The 18,858-nt window shown below is 36.2% G+C and overlaps 1 protein-coding gene across 1 annotated transcript in view; it reads right to left on the bottom strand.

The window, feature by feature from the left end:
- The window catches only part of USH2A (usherin), a 391,984-nt gene that overhangs the window by 232,664 nt on the left and 140,462 nt on the right, over window positions 1–18,858 (bottom strand). Inside the window, exons 22-27 of the mRNA XM_040059986.2 lie at window positions 16,041–16,171; window positions 10,072–10,198; window positions 9,625–9,726; window positions 8,130–8,318; window positions 7,499–7,629; window positions 1,376–1,649 (exon numbers count right to left, since the gene is read on the bottom strand). Coding sequence (XP_039915920.1) covers window positions 1,376–1,649; window positions 7,499–7,629; window positions 8,130–8,318; window positions 9,625–9,726; window positions 10,072–10,198; window positions 16,041–16,171 — 954 coding nt within the window. The remainder of the gene's footprint in view (window positions 1–1,375; window positions 1,650–7,498; window positions 7,630–8,129; window positions 8,319–9,624; window positions 9,727–10,071; window positions 10,199–16,040; window positions 16,172–18,858) is intronic.

The raw sequence follows: 18,858 nt of genomic DNA, 5'->3' as shown, positions 1-18,858 counted from the left end.
TCTCTATATGCTATTATCTTACCACTGCATCATTTTAGTCCTAAATAAAAGTATGTTTCAAGTGATAATATCTAATCTTGCTCACCTGAACCTACATTTAGGAGGACATAAGATAATATTTATCTTCAGACAGTCTAAATATAAATTCACAGCCACCAGCTTATTTTGCGACGTGCTGAGGAGTGTGGTGGGAAAGAAATCTTTATTGATGTGCTTTGATATGCACTTCAGACATTCACTTTATCTGTAATTTTGCTCTAGATTCTTTATTCACAGATCTCTTTGCTGCAGGAGTGGTGAATGCATCTACTCACGAGGCTACACCATCTGCTACCAGGCAACACTGACAGGGTATGGCTGGCCAGCTCCTTTGGGCCATAAATATTATGCACACAGAACCTGAAGGAAGATTATATTATATATGATACCTAGAGCTGGAAGAGTACTTAAAATATTCTTGAACTATTCTATAGTTGTGAAACCAAAAGGCTCCAATTCAGCTCACTTGAATGTGCACATTCAGTGTGAGTTCATGCATTCGAAGCCACTTACTGGATTTCCCACTAATCACTTACTGATGGATACACATTTGTCCACAGTAGCTGAAAAATACCCCATGACTGATGAACAGTTTCACAAGCAATGAAAAAACACACCTAAACAGAGCCAGTTTAGTAGGCACTATTTGACTAGGCTTCCTACAATAGATCCTTTTGTGGAGAACATTTGCATCAGGATGTAAATAATTCTTTCTTTTCCCTGCAAATTTGACCTCTTCCAGATTAGAAGGGTCACAGTGATGGCTAAATATAGGATCGTCTTCCTTCCTTTTAATAATGAGGAAAACACCATGTCAATCGTAGCCAAAATCCAAATTCAGGTGTTTGCCTAATTTTTTAGATCAGAATCAGTGCCTAAAAAAGACTAATAAACTCTCACAGCCACTCTTCCATGGGACAGCATCCAGATTCATTACAGTGATTAAAGCTATGTTTACTGTCTCCCACTGGTTTTGCATTCCAGATCTGCCAGTGACACAAGTTGATCAAGTAAAAGAAGTTTCTATGAACTGGCAGTCTCTGATGAAGATCTGAGATCATCTGGTTGGGCATCACACTTTACCATTTCCTATCCTCCAGGTCCTCTCTTATCAGTCAGACTGCCTCAGGTATCACTGGAAGAATTTTTATAGCATTACAAAAGAATCAGGTCTAAGTAAAGCTGGATGGGTAGGGATAACTGGTAGAGTCACAATAGGTGAGAAAAAAAAAATTCATGTTACATGTTCATGAATTTAGACTATCAGCAGCAGAATGTCCACCTCGTGCATGACACCAGCTTATGAAAATATATGTTCCTCTTGGTGTCATCTTACCTTGTTCTAACCCCAGTTCTCTATAAAAACTCTGAATGTCAGGCGGTATTCCCCCTATGTAGACAGGTGAGTTTACTTTCAGCCGCTGAACGCGGGGCTCGCGCGCCTGCTCTCTCAGTTCGTTCATCGTGGCTGAAATCACAGAGCCCTCCTTGTTCACGGTCACTTCATTCCACTTCCCATCACAGTAAGACAGGCCCAACCAGAGGTCCACTTGGATAAAGACAATGCCAGTTCTCAAGAATACGTTTAAGATTCCACTTTTCAGCTCAATCTATGCATTTTATAACAGAAAAAAAATATTTTGAAGGAGATATCAAATACACAACAATGACAGAAAGTTATTTTAAAAAAAATATAATTAAGGGAGTTATGAATAAGATGAATGAAAAAGGAATTTTTTATCTTCAGGTTAATACAGGTTTACATATAACATATACAGTGCATCAGTTAATTCAGAATGTAGGAAAATATATTTTGATTTTTTTTGACAACTGACTTTGGCACTAATGTATCTAAAAAGAAAAGACAATGAACAAGAGTGTTTTGCCTTTTCTGAGAATGAGAAAACAGTACTTTATCTATTGATTCATTTTTTAGAGGAATGTAACAAGATAATAAGGAAATGAAATGTCAGACCTGATTAAGGTCTTTTTAATTGGCTGGTGAACTCAATTTCAAATTTTTCCAGCGTACATTGATTCTTACATTCATATATTTCATCCTTATTCTTTTAAATCTTGTAAGAAAATAATTGGTTTTGTATGTGCTTTTTGAGATTAATGTGCCAATTCTCTAATAGAAATACATTTTACTTAAATTTTTCACTGCAGAAGTTTTCAAACACTTTACTGCCAGAATCTTTATCCTGACTCAAACACAAGTAAGCTGAGACTGTAAATTGGCACATATAGAACACTAAACACTTAGGAGCTGAACTGGTGATTGAAAAATATGAATATTTCACAAAAAGACATTACTGCTTCTATGCCAAAACCTTATTAAGTGAAATAAAAACTGCAGTTTTAATATAAATTCTTATCACTACTATTGACAAAATGACATATTTAGTTTACTGATAATATTAATATTACAGTGTTTGTAATTGGACCATATTTTCTTAACAGGAAATACCCCAAGAATTCTGTGCTTGAAGTGCTGTGGGGAATGTGGGTCCTATTCCCCAGCACACACTGACTTCTTGCTGCTAAGGCAGAAGGATTTTCTTTATTTGTTTCTTTGGGACCACAACTTTTCCTGTTTCCTAAGTTCAGACCCATTTACAGCTGAGGACTCTACAATATAGATGAAGGACTGATCATGGCACCAATGCTGAGGAGAACAGCTGGAAAAAGCAGCCCATTGGACAAGTCACTGCTTTTCTTCACTGGTGAGAATTAATATGGAGCACACTGCGCTGGTGTGAAGAAAGCATTAGTACAGCAGCATGCCAGCAAACCTTCCAGACCTGGGAGCCAGAGGGCATGGTGTTTGACCCAGGGTCACTACACAGCACAACCTCCTCCAATTTAGTCATCTTGGCATAGTTTTAAAGCAGGCAGTGAATGATGTTTGTGCTTTTTGTGTTGACCTGGACTGACATTTGAAATGCCCGAGTGCAGCTAAAGATAGGGGACCACTGCTCAATTTCAACTCCTCTGTGTGGTGAAAATAGAAAAAAAGCTAAGTCCTGCATAGATCTGAGCACAGGTACTGAGCACAGGTTTATAAAAACAACAGATAAATTGTTTGCCTTACACAAAATTCTGGGACCACTTTCAAAAAAAATTATTTTTAATCATTATGATTTTCAATTTGTCCTTGGAAAATATTTTAATACTTGAAACCAAAAATGCATGAAGATCATATTATTCTGCCAGGTATCTCAGTAGCCACCTCTCAAGAGAACCAGATCTTTGTATCCCAGCCCTAAACCTAATCATGCTTGCTTTTCAGAACTTAGGTTACAGAATTTCATTAATGCTTTTCTTTATGCACACAATTGTCATTTTCATCTACCTAATCATGTAAGGTTGGAACTAGGAAAGCCAAAGCTTAGCCTCAAACTGGAAGATAAGAGCAGCAAGAAAGATTACTCCACAGTCCCACTAGAAGTTTGTGGTATCTCTCTCAGATTGATACAGGGACCAGCCCTGATTAAAAATGTAATTAATGACCTGGGCAGTAGGATGGGGTATACTCCCAGCAAGCTTGCAGTTGATAGCAAAGGGAGCTGCCATCGGTATCCCAGATATATAAATCAGCTTTGAAGAACAGTACTGAGTTGAGATGGAATACAAACTGAACACTGGACTCCCAAAATGATGAGGATGAACTAGTTAGAAAAAAGGTGGGCAAGGGTTCCAAGGAGCTGACTCCTCCCCTCCAGTCATCAAGTGTAAGTCCACATCTGGACTAGTGTATCCAGTTGTGGACACTCTGGTAAACGAAAGACACTGCTACACACCAGAGTGAATCCAGTAAAAGGACACCAAGCTGGTCAGTGGTTCAAGTACCTTGCATACGAGTTTAACCTGAAAGAATAGGGCTTGTCCTGTCTTAAGAGCAAGTGGGAACTTGCTCTTAACTGTTCCTCTGCCTTATGCAGGGATACACAGAAGACAGGCCCAGACTTTTCTCAGAGGTTCATTGTGGAAGGATGAGAGGCAAAAGACAAGTCGTAACAAGAAACAATAAGAGATCAGGGCATGTTTCTTTGGGTGTTTTTACTTTTTTTCTTATAATGAGGATGGCCAAAGATTGGAAGAGGCTGTAGAATTTGGACAGCTGTGGACTATCCATCTGTAGAGAGATGCACACTACTCAAACAGAAGATGCCTGGAACAACCTTATCAAACCTAAGTTGGTCCTGTTTTTAGCAGAGATTTGGAATAAATTACTCCAAAAGGACCCTTCAACTTAAATGATTTTGTGGTTCTGTGTTGCACTCCTCTGTAGGAGCCAGTCCCTGCCTCACTCAACCTGCTTATAAACATGATTTTGAAGATGAAAGAAATATCCAGACATAGTTCTGAGATAAGATAGGGGCTGCATTAGAGGCTGACTGACATTTTGTTAAACCTGCCATACAAAACAATCTCAACCAATGTAGAACTAGAAGAGGGATTATGGCTTTAGCTCCTTTGAATGGCAAAGTCTTCCTGAAATTCAGAAATATCAGCAGAGACAAGCAGTGGACTTCAAAAAACTTGTCAAGGACAGGCAGTCTTTGGGCCCTTTTGAAAGAAAAAGTACATGGCACTTCTGCTGATGTGCAGCCAACCATTCCAGTTCAAAATCTAGCTCAGCTCAGACCTGCCAGCCAGAGAGCAGAGGCCCAAACACAGACCCCTCAGTAGCCTCCTCACAGTCAGTCACTAGTGGAAAGGAAATGAGAACTCCTGATAACTAACAGAGAGAAATTACTGGTAACCAACAGGAATATCACCCTCAAAAGTCTCATGTGAGTACGAGTCACTGCTTTGCTAGACTTTCCAATTTAAGTTCTCTAAATTTAACATCCCTCCTTAGCTCCATCACAGGTAACACTTGCATCTTCACATTCGCTATTTCACTTCATGCAGCTATTGAAAAGTGCAACTCTTTGCAAAAAGTTCTTGCAGGACTTTTTTCTTGCATCTTTGCAGAAACAAGTCATCGGCTACAGTGTCTCAGGAGCCAGTTACCGGTATTGCATAGAAATCTGATAGTGTTTTTGTTGCTGTTGAAGTGGGCAGCAACAAAATCGGTCATGCAAACTTTATTAGCAGTCACAAAATCTTTCCATCACATAAACTCATGAGGAATCACTTGTCAGAGTGAGAGCTAGTGGCTCATATTAGTATAGCTGGTATTACAGTTTTCTTCTAATTATTATGCCTGGATCCAAAGATAATCAGATTGACCTCACTTGGCCTGAGTTAATTCTCAGGGCATGGAAGTCATGGAAGAAGTGAGTCTTTATGCACAGCACCTCTCCAGGACATCATCTTGTTCTTGGGCAGAAGACGAGAAAGAGTCTTTGGCTGTTTGGTAACAGTCCAGCCGTGTGTGTAGCTGCAGTCATTCCCAAACTATAAAGCTAATAAGAGAGCTGTGACCTATGCAAAGGGAAGGGTCAGGGAATACCTGGCACTCAGGATAAGTGGTATAGCTCATAATCTGCTCTGCTGTGCAAGAGTGTACCTGACCAAAGCTCCTAACAAAGACATCGTAGCTCATGCGCAACAAGCTACACCCCTCATTTTCACTTTCTATTAACCTCTTCTTGTGAGATCAAGTGTACAGAAAAGCCTTCTGTCATCATTAGCTATGTGAAAAACACAAAGCTGAGAGACTTGGAAAAGCATGCACACACTCATCCTCTCTAAAACTCCTCATCTTAAGACTATGGAGATGTTGAGGTCATGATTAAAGTGAGATAAAAGAAATTTACCTGACTTAGGACAAATGCTAAGAAAATTATCCAATTTTCAGAGCTAAAAATACTCTAAATATAAAACTGCCAAAAATCTGGAAGTTTTAAAAGAAAATGAAATTATTTTGTCTAACTACTTTGTGAAAGTGACTCCACTTTCAATTTAGTAAGTCCTCTGTCTTCCTTTATAGTCAAAATCTATGTTCTCATCTTTCTGGCAGTCTCACACAGGGCAAGAGAGGGAAAACAAGACTCACCTACTACCAGAACCCTCAGAAGAACCCTGTAAATACTCTCCACGTAAATAGTGCCCCTCTGCTGTGAATTACATGCATAGAACTCTTTTTTAGGGTGGGACAATAGCATACATGTAACATCTTATGCTATTAGCTCATGATCTTGGCCATTACTTGAGGGCAAAATTAAAGTAATGACTGTAATTAGCAAGACTTGCTATAGGAAGTGATGATAATTTTTAACTAAGGCTGCTTTAAAAAGAAGCAGCAATCGGGTCTAGCAGAATTCAAAACCCAGGAAAAAACTATCTGCTGGAAAAGCCAGTAGTGTAAAAAATAAATATGGAGTAAGTTATAATTGACCTGAAAAGGAGAAAAATATATTTATATGGTTTAGGTCAGAAGTTTAAAAGAGAAGGCCCATTAGACATAATGCCACACAATAAAACAGGTTGTGACATGACAGCCATTAGCAAAAACAGCTGCATAATATTAAATAAATAAATAAAATTCAATAAAAGTGCAGAAAGAGCAGATTGGGTCATAAAGAATAACAACGCTCTCAAAAATCTCTAAAAATAAATTATTGCTTCCTGGACCAACTGAAAAAATGTATTTTTTCCCATGTAATCCTCTGTAATACCTACTAGTTGGTGCAAGTACTAACTATATTTGACCCACTAAGCAGTGGTAACCACAGTCCAATTACACTCAAAATTCTTGGGAAAGAAAAGTATTAAAATCCAGAGCCATATAGCTAATAAAAGAATTTGAATAACTAAACCATATACATTAAAACTGAAACAAAATATTGGAAATTATAGAACCACAAATAATTCTGACCCTGGCCAGTCTTATTTAACAGACACCAAAAGGAAAGTTCACAGACACTTCCTCACAAATTTGCCTAATACAGGGTTTGTGCAGCTTCCTCTACGGTGCTGGGAAAACGGTGAGAGATGAGATGGCACTAAGCTGGAACTAATTTCTATCTGTTTCAAATCAAAAGGAGAAAAAATTATGGATTATGAAAAGAAATATATACCTTAAAGAGAAAGGTTTATTAGGAGACCAGACAATTTTTGTCACAACTTTTTTGATTTACAATTTAATGGATTTTGTTTCAGTATGAGAACTGGGAAAATTAGTAAACTCTATGCTTTCCTAAAAATGAAGTGAAAACTTTTATAATTCATGTCTTTTATTCTCTTTTCTGATCACTTCTAATCCAGTTAAGACAACAATTCTGCTTTTCATATATTGATATTTTCCTTATTTATGACATAAATAACAATAATTTAAAACTTCAAGTATTTTTGCTCCATTATAATGGGCTGTGCAAAGCATTTCAAAACTAGTAAAACATGAAAATAACTTACGGTCTGAAATTTCTTTCAGTGCTAATTTGGCTTTTGTGGAAAAAACTTACAGGTCATGTCTGAATATAGTTAGTCGCATTTTTGAACTTACTGCAAGATAATCTGGGCCATCTTTATTGTAAACAAACAAAAGCAATCCATTCAGTTGATCTGTTCTGAATTTGAATGAGATCTCAAATTCCAGTCCACCACTGAAAACACCTGAATGCAGTTCCAGGAACCCTTGAAAGAAGGTGAATGCATGTGTAAGTTAATCAAATAAATAAATAGGTTCAAGAAATCAAAACTAAAAATCTAAGTGACACTTTCTACTATGACATAAGGAACTCAGGTTTCAAGATCATAGTTTACAACATTATCACTCAACTTTGAGGACAGTTCTCAATAATGTAATGCAAGAAACCAAATCAGTACAATATCCTATATTTTTAACCTGCCTTTTCTTTTGTTGATAACTTACAGGCACCATTTATGTTCTTACTAAAGTGAAAATTCTTCTTTCACACACATATCAAATCTGCATAGAGTTTCAGCAGCTCTACCTGCAATTCCTTTTTCATGCAGCAACCTTCTGTCAACTAAGAGACACAATTTCAAACCAACAAAAATAATCACATACAGCTAAAGCTGCCTCAAAAAGCAGATCACTGCAATACTTCTGACACAATTACCTTCCCTATTTCAAGAACATATTTGGATAGAGCAATAGCACAGCAAACTACCTCTGCCAAGAAAATGTGCTCCTTTTGAGAGTCCAATGGGGCATCCTTCCCAAACATGATATACATTATTTTGTTCCTCAGCATTCTCCCAGTTCAAAGATTCCCAGTTTTCATTGGGAGTATGCACTTTTTTCAAAAATATGTCACTGAGACACCCCACAAATCCTTTCTGGACTATCTTCTTCATCCCTGCAAAAGATGAAAATATTTTTTTGTCAACCATCTGCAACTAAACACAGGAAAAAATTGATGTTTTAGACATGCTGTCCCTATCATATACGTCCATGTGTACATAAAAAACCAGCCACCATTCACTTCATAAATCTGGTCTTCAAGCTAAATTTAGATTTCTGAATGGATCTAATCACTAAAGACAGCATGTACTGCTATGTAGCTGAAAAATATCAAACTTTTTGAGATTTTGCATAGAGGTACTTTCAAATTAACAGCATCTACTCTATAAAGATCCAAAAAAGTTTTCTTTAAACAAAACAGTAATTCTGAAGAAAGGCATGCATGTGCTGAGCAGGAAGAAATAGTGTTGCAAAAGCTGAGGCAGAGAAATATATGTTTAGAAGCTTAATCGGGAAGTTTTTCTTTCCTTGTTTGTATAAAACAAAAGACCCAAAGCAATGCTATATGGCTGCTACCCCTTTTTATTTAGTGGGGCAAAAAATTTAGAGCAGGTTTTATAGGTGCCCTCCCCTTAAACAGTATTTTATAGTCAATCTCATTTTGAATATGTAGCTGAGATTTTTGAGAGAAGCATCGTGGATTACTTTGTGAACCAATGTTTTAGAAGAACAGACACGTGTATTTCTGGTTTTAGTGTAGTGAAATAAAAATAAGAAAAGAGGGAGTTGAATTCTAGAGTGCCCCACATCAAGTTATCAACCAGATTTCATGTCAGAGGTGGAAACATCAACTCAATAAACAATATTGCTTCCAGATTAATATGAAAAGCCCAAAATTCTGGATATGAATTCACTGAGAGCTAATGATTGTTTACTTTTGTATACACCTCTGTCATCTGATGGCAGTTTACATTTGGCATCTATACAAAGTTCATGTATGAAAATTAATGTTTATTGATTCTTTGAGAAGCCAGATATGATCCTGCTCCACATAAATTCTGTATTATAAAATACAGGTCTATTCATGCAGCTCTGAGCTCAATGCAAGAACCTCTGAAGGATACAAACTCACACCAAAAAAGCCCAGTATGTTGTATCCCTGCATGGAATTGAAATGCATAACCATGTGCTTAAGCTAATAAAAACAAGTTACATGGGCATTTTGGAATGAATTTGGGAATCTGTATGTAAAACATATCCATAAGTTTCACATTCATACCAATCCTGTGTATAAAATTCATTAAAATGTATACAGACCTCATAAGATCCTTTAATGCTGATGAAATTAGCTATATAGTCATTTCAGTCTATCCTAAAAGATCGAATCTGAGAAACTGTACAGACTTATTTATCATACTTACCTTCATCCTTTCTTACAATCATATAATCCTGTGGAAGTCCTCCAACAAAAACTCCTGTGTTCTCTCCAATAATGGTACTGCCACTAGTTGCTAAGGAAGAACCTGAACAAAATAGTTCTTTATTCACATATTCAACGCTTTCAACAGATTTTCAACTCAATAACAAAATATTGGTATTTTATAAAGAGGCTAATGCGACACAATATCCTAAGACTCTGTTTGACAACAGGCAATTAATACAATTATAGATTCACAAGCACAAAAAGACACTTAGTATTCAATTTTCAAAGATTCACAGTGGACAGATCCCTTAGATGAACAGACAAAACAGCAGTGATAAAACAGAAAACTGAGTGAATTCTTTTCTGTATGGGTGAACATAGGTAGTGAAAAAGGAAGTAAGCAATACCCTTAGTAATACTAAAGTTATATAAATGAATTGATTACCTGTGTACTGCCCATCCACTGTGATGTTTCCCAGTGCTTGAATTCTTGTAGCAATTATTTGGTGCCAACTGTTATCATTATACACTTTTCCACCATCATTAGTTGGAGTGACTGCTACTGCAGATCCCTTTTTATTAAGAGAATAATCTGATTTAGAATATTTTGAAGGTAACATTTAGAATAATATCTTACTCTTTTATGACAATTTATAGCATACGACATCTAAAAATAAATACAGCAGTCCTATGCTTAACTTTCTTTGGACTGCTGAATGACATTTAGGACTTATTTAACCTTCTAAGTGTAACCACTAAATGTAACCTTCTCAAATAATAAATGAAGGCTCAAGGATCCAGTTCCATGTCTATTAAAATAGAAAATCTTGTGTAGTTTCCCTGATAAAGATAAGGATGAGGCACAAATTACTGAGGGTTATGTCACTCAGATTTTTTTATTTTTTTTATTCTTTTTTATTATTATTATTATGTCTCTGTTTACTTCAAGGATTGCTGTGGCTGTGACATTTGATGGCCACAGTTCAGTGTGCCATCCATGAGGAGCAGCTGCATATCAGGATTGTTAATTGCAGCACCTGTCCACATGAAGGGATCCAAAAAAGGGGTGCAAGAAGGGAACCAAAAAAGGGGTGCAAGTGTAGCATGGTAGATGCATGTTCTCTCCATGCCAACCTGGTATCAAAAGAACTAAAATTTCGAGATGAGTACCATACACTTATTGGGGGGGTGGGGGGGAAGGTCATACCAAGATATTCAGGAAAACAAAACAAAACAAAACAAAACATAAAACCAAAAACCCCAAACAAAACCTCAAACAAAAAACCCCAACCAAATAAACAAACCAAACTAAACATGAAAAACCCCAAAAGGTAGTTATTGAGGTTGCTTTTATGGTACAAGGGATACTTGTAAACACTTATTTAAATTTAATGAGAATTTTTACCTGGTTTTAATAAAACAAAAATAAATATGATACGAAGGGGTGAATTTAAGGACATCTATCACAAATACAGAGAAATCTTTTCTGAATCGCTAAGAGGAGTGTAATAGATGCAGTTACCAAACTAAATCTCATGAATATAAAGAACCAAACAAAATATCATATAAATAGATATAATGATGTAATAAAAATAAAATCAATATATTTCAAGAATTTTCTTGATATTTACATCGAAATAATCATCTAACTTCCTAATAATTCCCATAATATTGCCTCAGGACTTTATATCATTCTTGAACTATCTGTGAACTCAAAGATATTCTGTTGAATTCACAAAACAGAATTCTTCTGTACAGCTGACAACTACTGATAAAAAAATGTTTCTTTATATAGGTACTGTGCTATATTAAAGAATCTCAACCACCACAGTTACTTTAGGGCTTAAAAAAACAATTTCCAAAAACTACATAAATGCAAAATTTGGTTCCTTATAATTTGGGGACTCAGCTTGTAATTTTGCAGCAGCAAGCCAGACAGTTCAATGTATTTTTTTCCAGATCATTTTGTATTCTTTTTGGTCCAAAGATCTTAGAATTATGCACATTGAGAAAAGCTGTTGATAGAAAGAACAACGTATTTTAATTAATACCAAAATCCTCTTATTAAAATTTAGTATTCCGCCTTTAGTGATATTCATCCATTAGAAATTGCATTTTGGCACACAGACTTATGAACCCTGAATACATTTTACATTTGGCATTGGGGACTGTCAATATGTATCCTATGTACCAAAATATATGTGATGTGCACATATGAACACAGATAAAAATTCTTTCCTGTGAATATTTACAGCATGTTTCCAGCTCCATTCAGCCAACATCCTGGTACTGAGGAGGATGAGAGCAGCAGCCCCTCTGCCCCATAATAAGAATACAAAGCTATATATCCTTACATACTAAGGGCACTTTTTCATATACTATTTTTTATTGTCTTCTCCCCTATTTCAACATTTTAATATTTTACAAACACACACATTTCATTATCGTAGTTTAATAATTAAAACCAGAACTGGTGTCATGCCCAATTAATGTGCCCTGGTAGCATGCCCATTAGTTTTTCCATTAGTGAATTCAACAATACTAATGGGATTACTAGCATGGGATGCTAATTGGGCGTGACATAAGAAACTGGCTTACTTCTTAGCATACCCTTGCTAATGATGAAATTAATGAGCATTTTATTAAATGCTGTCTCATCAAAGTGTACTTAGTTAGCGTTAAAATTGTTACAAACGATGCTGCATTCTAAAGATCAGGTGCCAGAATAAGTGGTTCTTCATATTATGTTTGGCAACAGTCTAGAGCATTAACAGTTTTATACATCAGAAACCACATTTATTTGTAACCAATTCAATCTGGGACCACACAAGCATACGTGCTAACCTGTGCTTAATTCTGGGGGGAGGGAAGGGAGAAGACAAAAAAAGACAGTGTTAAGAGTTCAGCATGTGCTGCACTGGAGAGGCGTTTTTATACCTTTTCCAGAACTACTGGAATCACTCTGGGATCACATTCAAACAGCCTGCTGCAAGATGGCTTGTCATGGATTTTGGAAATCACAAATTTTGAAATCTGGATTATTTTGATATGCCATACAATAAGTCTTAATATTTGGTTGCTGTCAATAATAACTAGGTAAATGTAAATTGTTTTGTCATACTGATGTTTACAATGAAAAATTCAGAGAGCCATCACAAATATGAATCTTCAGAGATACTCTCTCAGGCCAAAATTTGAATGCAACAACACTTTTTCCAGTCAAGTTCTTTCAATGCCCAAAGTCTACTACTAAGAAGATGAACTAGTACTGAATTTTTGCCAGTGCCAAGGAGGAAGGTCAAGTTGGGACTCAGAGACAGGTATTGTCCATCTTCCTTTTTTTGTGTAATAACAGCTCACCTTCAGAGTGTATCTAATACTTTGGCCTCTCCATGACAAGAACAACCAACAAGGCAACACTCACAAGGAAAGTATCGGGTATTCCTTCTTTCTGCTGTAAAATTTAGTAACTAGATCATCTAAAATGGAAGAGCTGGATACAAGGCCCTCCATCCTGTGAGAAGAATCTCAATACTTTCTCCTCAGACTGTCCTAATCACTTAGGAAAAAAGGTGCTCCACATTGGACTTGTACTTCCAGTATTACTGATTTCACTTGGTATAAAATATTCAGTGCTTCCCTGGGAAAAAAAATAAATGACCTGTAGCCACTAAAAGATAGCCATAAATTTAGCTAGAGTTTAAATGTGCAATTTAGGTGTAGATGTAAAGACATCATGAAAAGAAAAAAATCCACAGACAGCTGAAGTTTTACAGGCACTCTGAGTTTAGAGGAATATCTATGGAAAAATTTGATTACTTCAAAATGACTAAGGAAGACATCTGTTTGCTAAAAAATCTCATGCTTCCTTGACCATGAGCAGAAACCTGCAAAGAATGGCAGTAAAACAATTAGGAAGGAAAAAAGAGCAGTTGAACGGCACAAAAGAGAGACAAAAGGGATGGTCGGGCAACAGCCAGATGAATGGTGGTGTACATGGAGCTCAGAGAAGTATGAATGGACAAGAAGAAAAGGATTTGAAATTAACACTTAGCGAAGGAAGAAGCGAGGCTGCTGAAGGCTCCCCGCTAGGAGGACTTGGCAGGACTATCCCCAGAGCAGACACAACAAAGAGAAAACGCGCTGCTGATCACGAGGAAAGATTCGGCCCAGCATCCTGAAAGGGACTAAGGGTACAAATAATTAACCTGCGACAGGTCACAGCTGGAAGGGAGCACAGAATATTACACCAAACTGCTACAGATAAAAAGCTGCACAGACACAATTGTCATCAAAAAGAATGTTTGCAATTTCTCAGAGAAGAGCACAAAGGAAGGGCCATAAATGCTTACTGTACATGCCATGACTATAATTAGAGACAACAATGCCTATAACGTGGCTAAGACACCACATGATATCAATAAGAAGTAATTAAAGCATTTGCACAGTAATGCAGACTGTGAGGCACAAATGAGAGATGAAGAAATGCTGCTACAGTATAGGATATCTGACACCGTAGGCTAAGAATAGCCAATCATGGCAAAAGGAAAAAAGAAACAAACTATGACAAAAACAGAAACAAAGGTAATGACAGTAAGGTAGCACAGCATATTAGGGATACAGAATGAAAATTTTTGATAACTGAATTTTCAGCGATAAAAGATTTTGAAAAGATTTCTACACAAAACACTTTGATGTAGGCCACTGTACCCTACTTCTGAGTCTGAGAATGTACAAGAATCTCTTCCACATTTTTAGTGAGAAATTAGAAAGCATTAGCTTTCAAGATAATAACTCAACTGTTAAGACCTACACTGTTCCTGAATGCTTTGAATGACATATTTCTCTTTTTTTAAACAGCAGTTGAAGCACTGTTAGCTTCACCATAGCACCATAAGCTATTTTATAACGGGAAACACTACTGAAGTGATGACACTAAAAATCAGCATGGAACAGAGTTGCTTGATCCAAATGAAACAAAAAGACAAACAAAGATACATTCATAAACAAGTCATCTGTTAAAATTCAATACAGCAACTGTTGAAAATATTACGTGAACTAAGAAGCTCGAAGAATGGAATATGAGACATGCTGGGGTTTTTTTATAGTTAAAAGACAGGTAAAAAAGGGGGGAAAAAATTAAAGTCCCAAAGCAGCCACTCTTCCATCTCCCTCCCTTCCCCAGATACTGCAGATCCAAACAAATAAAATATCTTCTAGGGAATGACGTAAACAAGCTGACATGAAGCTACTTTAGAAGAAGCAAATCTGCAAGATCTAGGAATACCATTTAAAGCATTAAAATGTCACTTGAAAGACATCCACTTCAATTAACCATCAAACAACAACAAAAAATCTAAATAAACCTCAGAAGATCTTGCAAAGGAAATAAAACTTTCTTTTCAGTTAAAAGAAGGTATAGGTGTAAGAGAGAAATCAGAATTAGTCCCTATTAAAATGTGGATGAGGACAACATAAACAACATTAAGCTTGGTCCCGAAAACTGAAGTACACAATAAGATAAGATAAAACCTGTGTTTAAATGCAGTAGAATTAATAGAAATAAAGATCTTGGGTTTGGAAGCAGATTTAATATTTTCTAGCATGGGGATCACATGCAAGCCAGCCTCTGTGCAGCACCTTGCTTCATCTATATGTGCTCCAAAGCTTAAGGGGATTTTCACTCCTGCAAAACACCTCCACATGGTCACAGAGTGACTTGGCAGAGCTCAGGAGGCAGAAGTTAGCAGTGGGTTAGAAAATAGGATAAGTAGTTACAGTTTCTTGCATATTATGAAATATAAGTGAGGTCATAATGCTTTTTTAATTCCATAAAAAGGATCAGTTTTGGGGTGCACAGAAAACACAAAATACCCAAACAGAAATGCAAGACATGTGGCCTTGATACTTCCCTCATTATTTATGTTTTTGCAAAATGGCAACATGCTGATCTCTATAGGAAAACACTTAGTCTCAGGACAGGATGCTTAAAAATAATTGATTAACATTATATAAACTTAGTAACTAATTCAAAACCTAGTTCTGCACAACTTTGAAATCTTGGTAGTTTAAGCTGTAGTGGTGTTTGGAGGCACTGACAAAAACCGCAAGCCATAAAAATACACGCGCACACACACACACACACACAAAAAAAAAAAGGAAAAAGTCTTGCATTGTGGCATACATAACAATAAAAAGAGCAAGGATTTAGTGTTTCAGTTTTTCTCCCCTCAAAATCTCTAGTTACCTAAGGGTTCTGAGAAGCAAGATAGCTTGTATCAATTAAAGTTAAGAAAAAAACCAAAACCACCTACCGCCTCTCCCCCAAAAAAACCCCAACCAAGGATAAGCATGTAAAAAGTACAAAGGTAAATGATGTAAGATATTTTTATAGGATTCTGTCTTTTGTGGTACCTGTGGATCAAAAAGAAAGTAAGGGCGCCCACTCCTCAGCTGCAGTGCAATGTACTCCTCCTGACTGCCAGGTGATGCAGAGAAAAAAATCAAACCATCGGGCTCCTGGGTTCTAAATTTCACTTTAATACCTGGTTAGAAAAAAAAAAAGTAGATGGTTAACACCGAAAGTGGTTCCTGTAGGTTATAACAGAATTTACAAATAAAATATCATCTTAAAAACAGCAGCAACAGTGCAAAGCAGAATCATGGAATTTCTGTCTACCTAAAACCCTTGCTAGACATTGCAGGAGAAATTTTATTAACCTAGACTGAGGCAGCCTTTGAGAGAAATTTCTGTGAGCCCTTATTCATCAAACAAAAGGCATGCAATTGTGACTAATGCTGTTTACTAACTTCTTTCTTAAGAAAATTTGATTCAGATATTAGCACACTATTCTAATAGTTCATGTTTTACCTGTGGATTTTCACTTGTCACTTAACATCTCTATAGGTAAAGCAGAAGTGAAGTTTCTGCACACAAGGATTTGTACGAGGAGTAGTAGAGTTTTGGTTCCAAAAGATATATATGTGTGTTCATATGTATACTTGTACAGCTATTGTTGTATAAACATCATATCTAAATGCACAAAGAACACCTGTAAAAGAAATAGTTTTCCAAAAAAATTGGAAATATCCAAAGGAGTAATGGATGAGCTAAGCTTAATTAAGAACTTTCCAGATCATTATCAATAGTCCTCCATTAAGTTTCTGATAAAATCCTTGAGTGTACGGTAGAGCCATGCCTTTCCTGCACCAATTTTTTCGCAAAAGGAAATGAAAAGGACATAACAGCAACACCCACCTATTCTATAGACTTCCATGACATTTCAGTGTAAGGTGCTTTTACAGAACAAGGTAAGTTATTGGGTTTTACCCAACTCTATCAAACTATCCAGTATTTTCCCTATTTTATGTCAGGCAGAAAACAATAACCAACTGAAGTTTTTATTGTAGACAGCACCTATATTAAAAAAAATAAAAATCATAATTCTGACACACATTCATATTAGATTATGCTTGTTAATTACCTATACCTGAAAGCAATATCCTTTGGCCTCTACCTAATCACATACAATGTTTTTACGGAAATCACAGACACAAAATATTCGCAAGGCAACGAAAATCAGTCCTGCTATTAAAATACCTGTAAAAAGCAGTTGCACACAAGTAACCCCCTGCACGTAAAAAACCTCAACCAACAATGTTCCTAGTTAAGGAAAAGCATAGCTTTGCCTGGCTCAGAAATGAACACTTGCAATACTGTGAGATTCCAGGTACTTCCAGCTGCAGTATCTGCTGGAGAGGCTGAGACTGATGGCCTCTAATCCCAGCAGTGGGGAGCACAGTTAATTTAACAAGCTGCCAGCATTTTTATGAAGCTGCCAAAAGACATTTCTGAAGACCAGAGGATTCCTCCTCACCCCTAATTCAGAAGGACAAACACAAACAAAATAATTGAGTTTCAGCAAAAACACCATTCTTGTATAATATTGTGTTAGAAAATATAAATTAAATGGCTCATAGCAGTAAAATTGCAGTAATTACAGAAGTTTTCAATTTTTATGCAGAAGCCTTCATTTTCTTTGTATATTGAAGAGTTCTGCTTGCAGAGCAGCTACAGCTTTTTAGACATTATTGATGAGTCAGGAACCATTTTTTTCTTCTAAATTCATTTGTCACCTATTAAAGGACTGAGAAAATGACTTCATCCCTTTAAGTTCAAGGATCTTTGGAATGTCTCATGAGATAAGAAAGTTCAATAATAATAATTTCTCACATTTCTAGAAGTGACTACAAGAGAGAAACCCAATATTAAGAAAACATCTGCCCCATAGACAATATTTTCACTGCATGATAATAAACATATGAAATTAATATTTTTCACAAGAACATAGTAATAAATGCTGGACCTCATGGTCAACACAAAGTATACCCAGAAGCCCATTCAGACTTGTAGCAACTACATGCATGCCATTTTTCTCTCTTAGTGGCACTGAACAATGGAAACGGATTTACTTCACTTGGACAGAGAATTCTTTCCTTCCAACATCTGAGAAGTTCCCAGAACTTGAAAACCACATTGTATTACCAAAAAATTTTCCTTTTTTTTTTTTTTTTTAATCATACCTAGGGGAGGGTGAGACATTTTTCAAGTTTCCCAAAGACTCATGTCTATTATTTCAGTATGCATGTCTAAAACCTTAATTTCAATGTTAAATATAACATATAAATAGAAACATAAATAAAGTGGTGACATTACAATTACTTCTGTAATTTGTCATACACAGAAACTGCATCTCAGCCACACTACTCATGCTACTAAATCTTGGATGCAAAACATGACCATCTGTGGGGCATAGTAGGAAGGTACTTTTAATCAACTGAATCTTGAATTGCAACTCAAGAATTCACCTAACACGCCTGCTTGTGTGACACAAATGATTGTTCCACAAGAACTTGTTATCATTTCTGGGATAAAAACCAACAGGAAATTCTACTAAAAATTAAACATTAATGTATGTCATTCAAATAAATTCTTTAATTCCATTTCAAATTATAGTTGCAACTGCAGAAGCTGTCAGAATTCCTTTAATAATAAAGAAATTTATTTAATTTCTGTAATTGAATTTCTTTAATTAAAATGGCATTGTACAAAATATAATACAAGCACTGTATATAGTGAACACAAAAGATGAAAATAAGACTACAGAGTAATAAAAAGGACAAGAAAAATAAATTAGTAATTATAAGCATTAGTGTTTTCAAGTATCCCAAA

The sequence above is a fragment of the Hirundo rustica genome, chromosome 3, assembly GCF_015227805.2.
Source record: "Hirundo rustica isolate bHirRus1 chromosome 3, bHirRus1.pri.v3, whole genome shotgun sequence".
NCBI lineage: Eukaryota > Metazoa > Chordata > Aves > Passeriformes > Hirundinidae > Hirundo > Hirundo rustica.
Note: the sequence above shows the minus strand (reverse complement) of the source record. Positions and strands in the feature narration are given on the sequence as shown.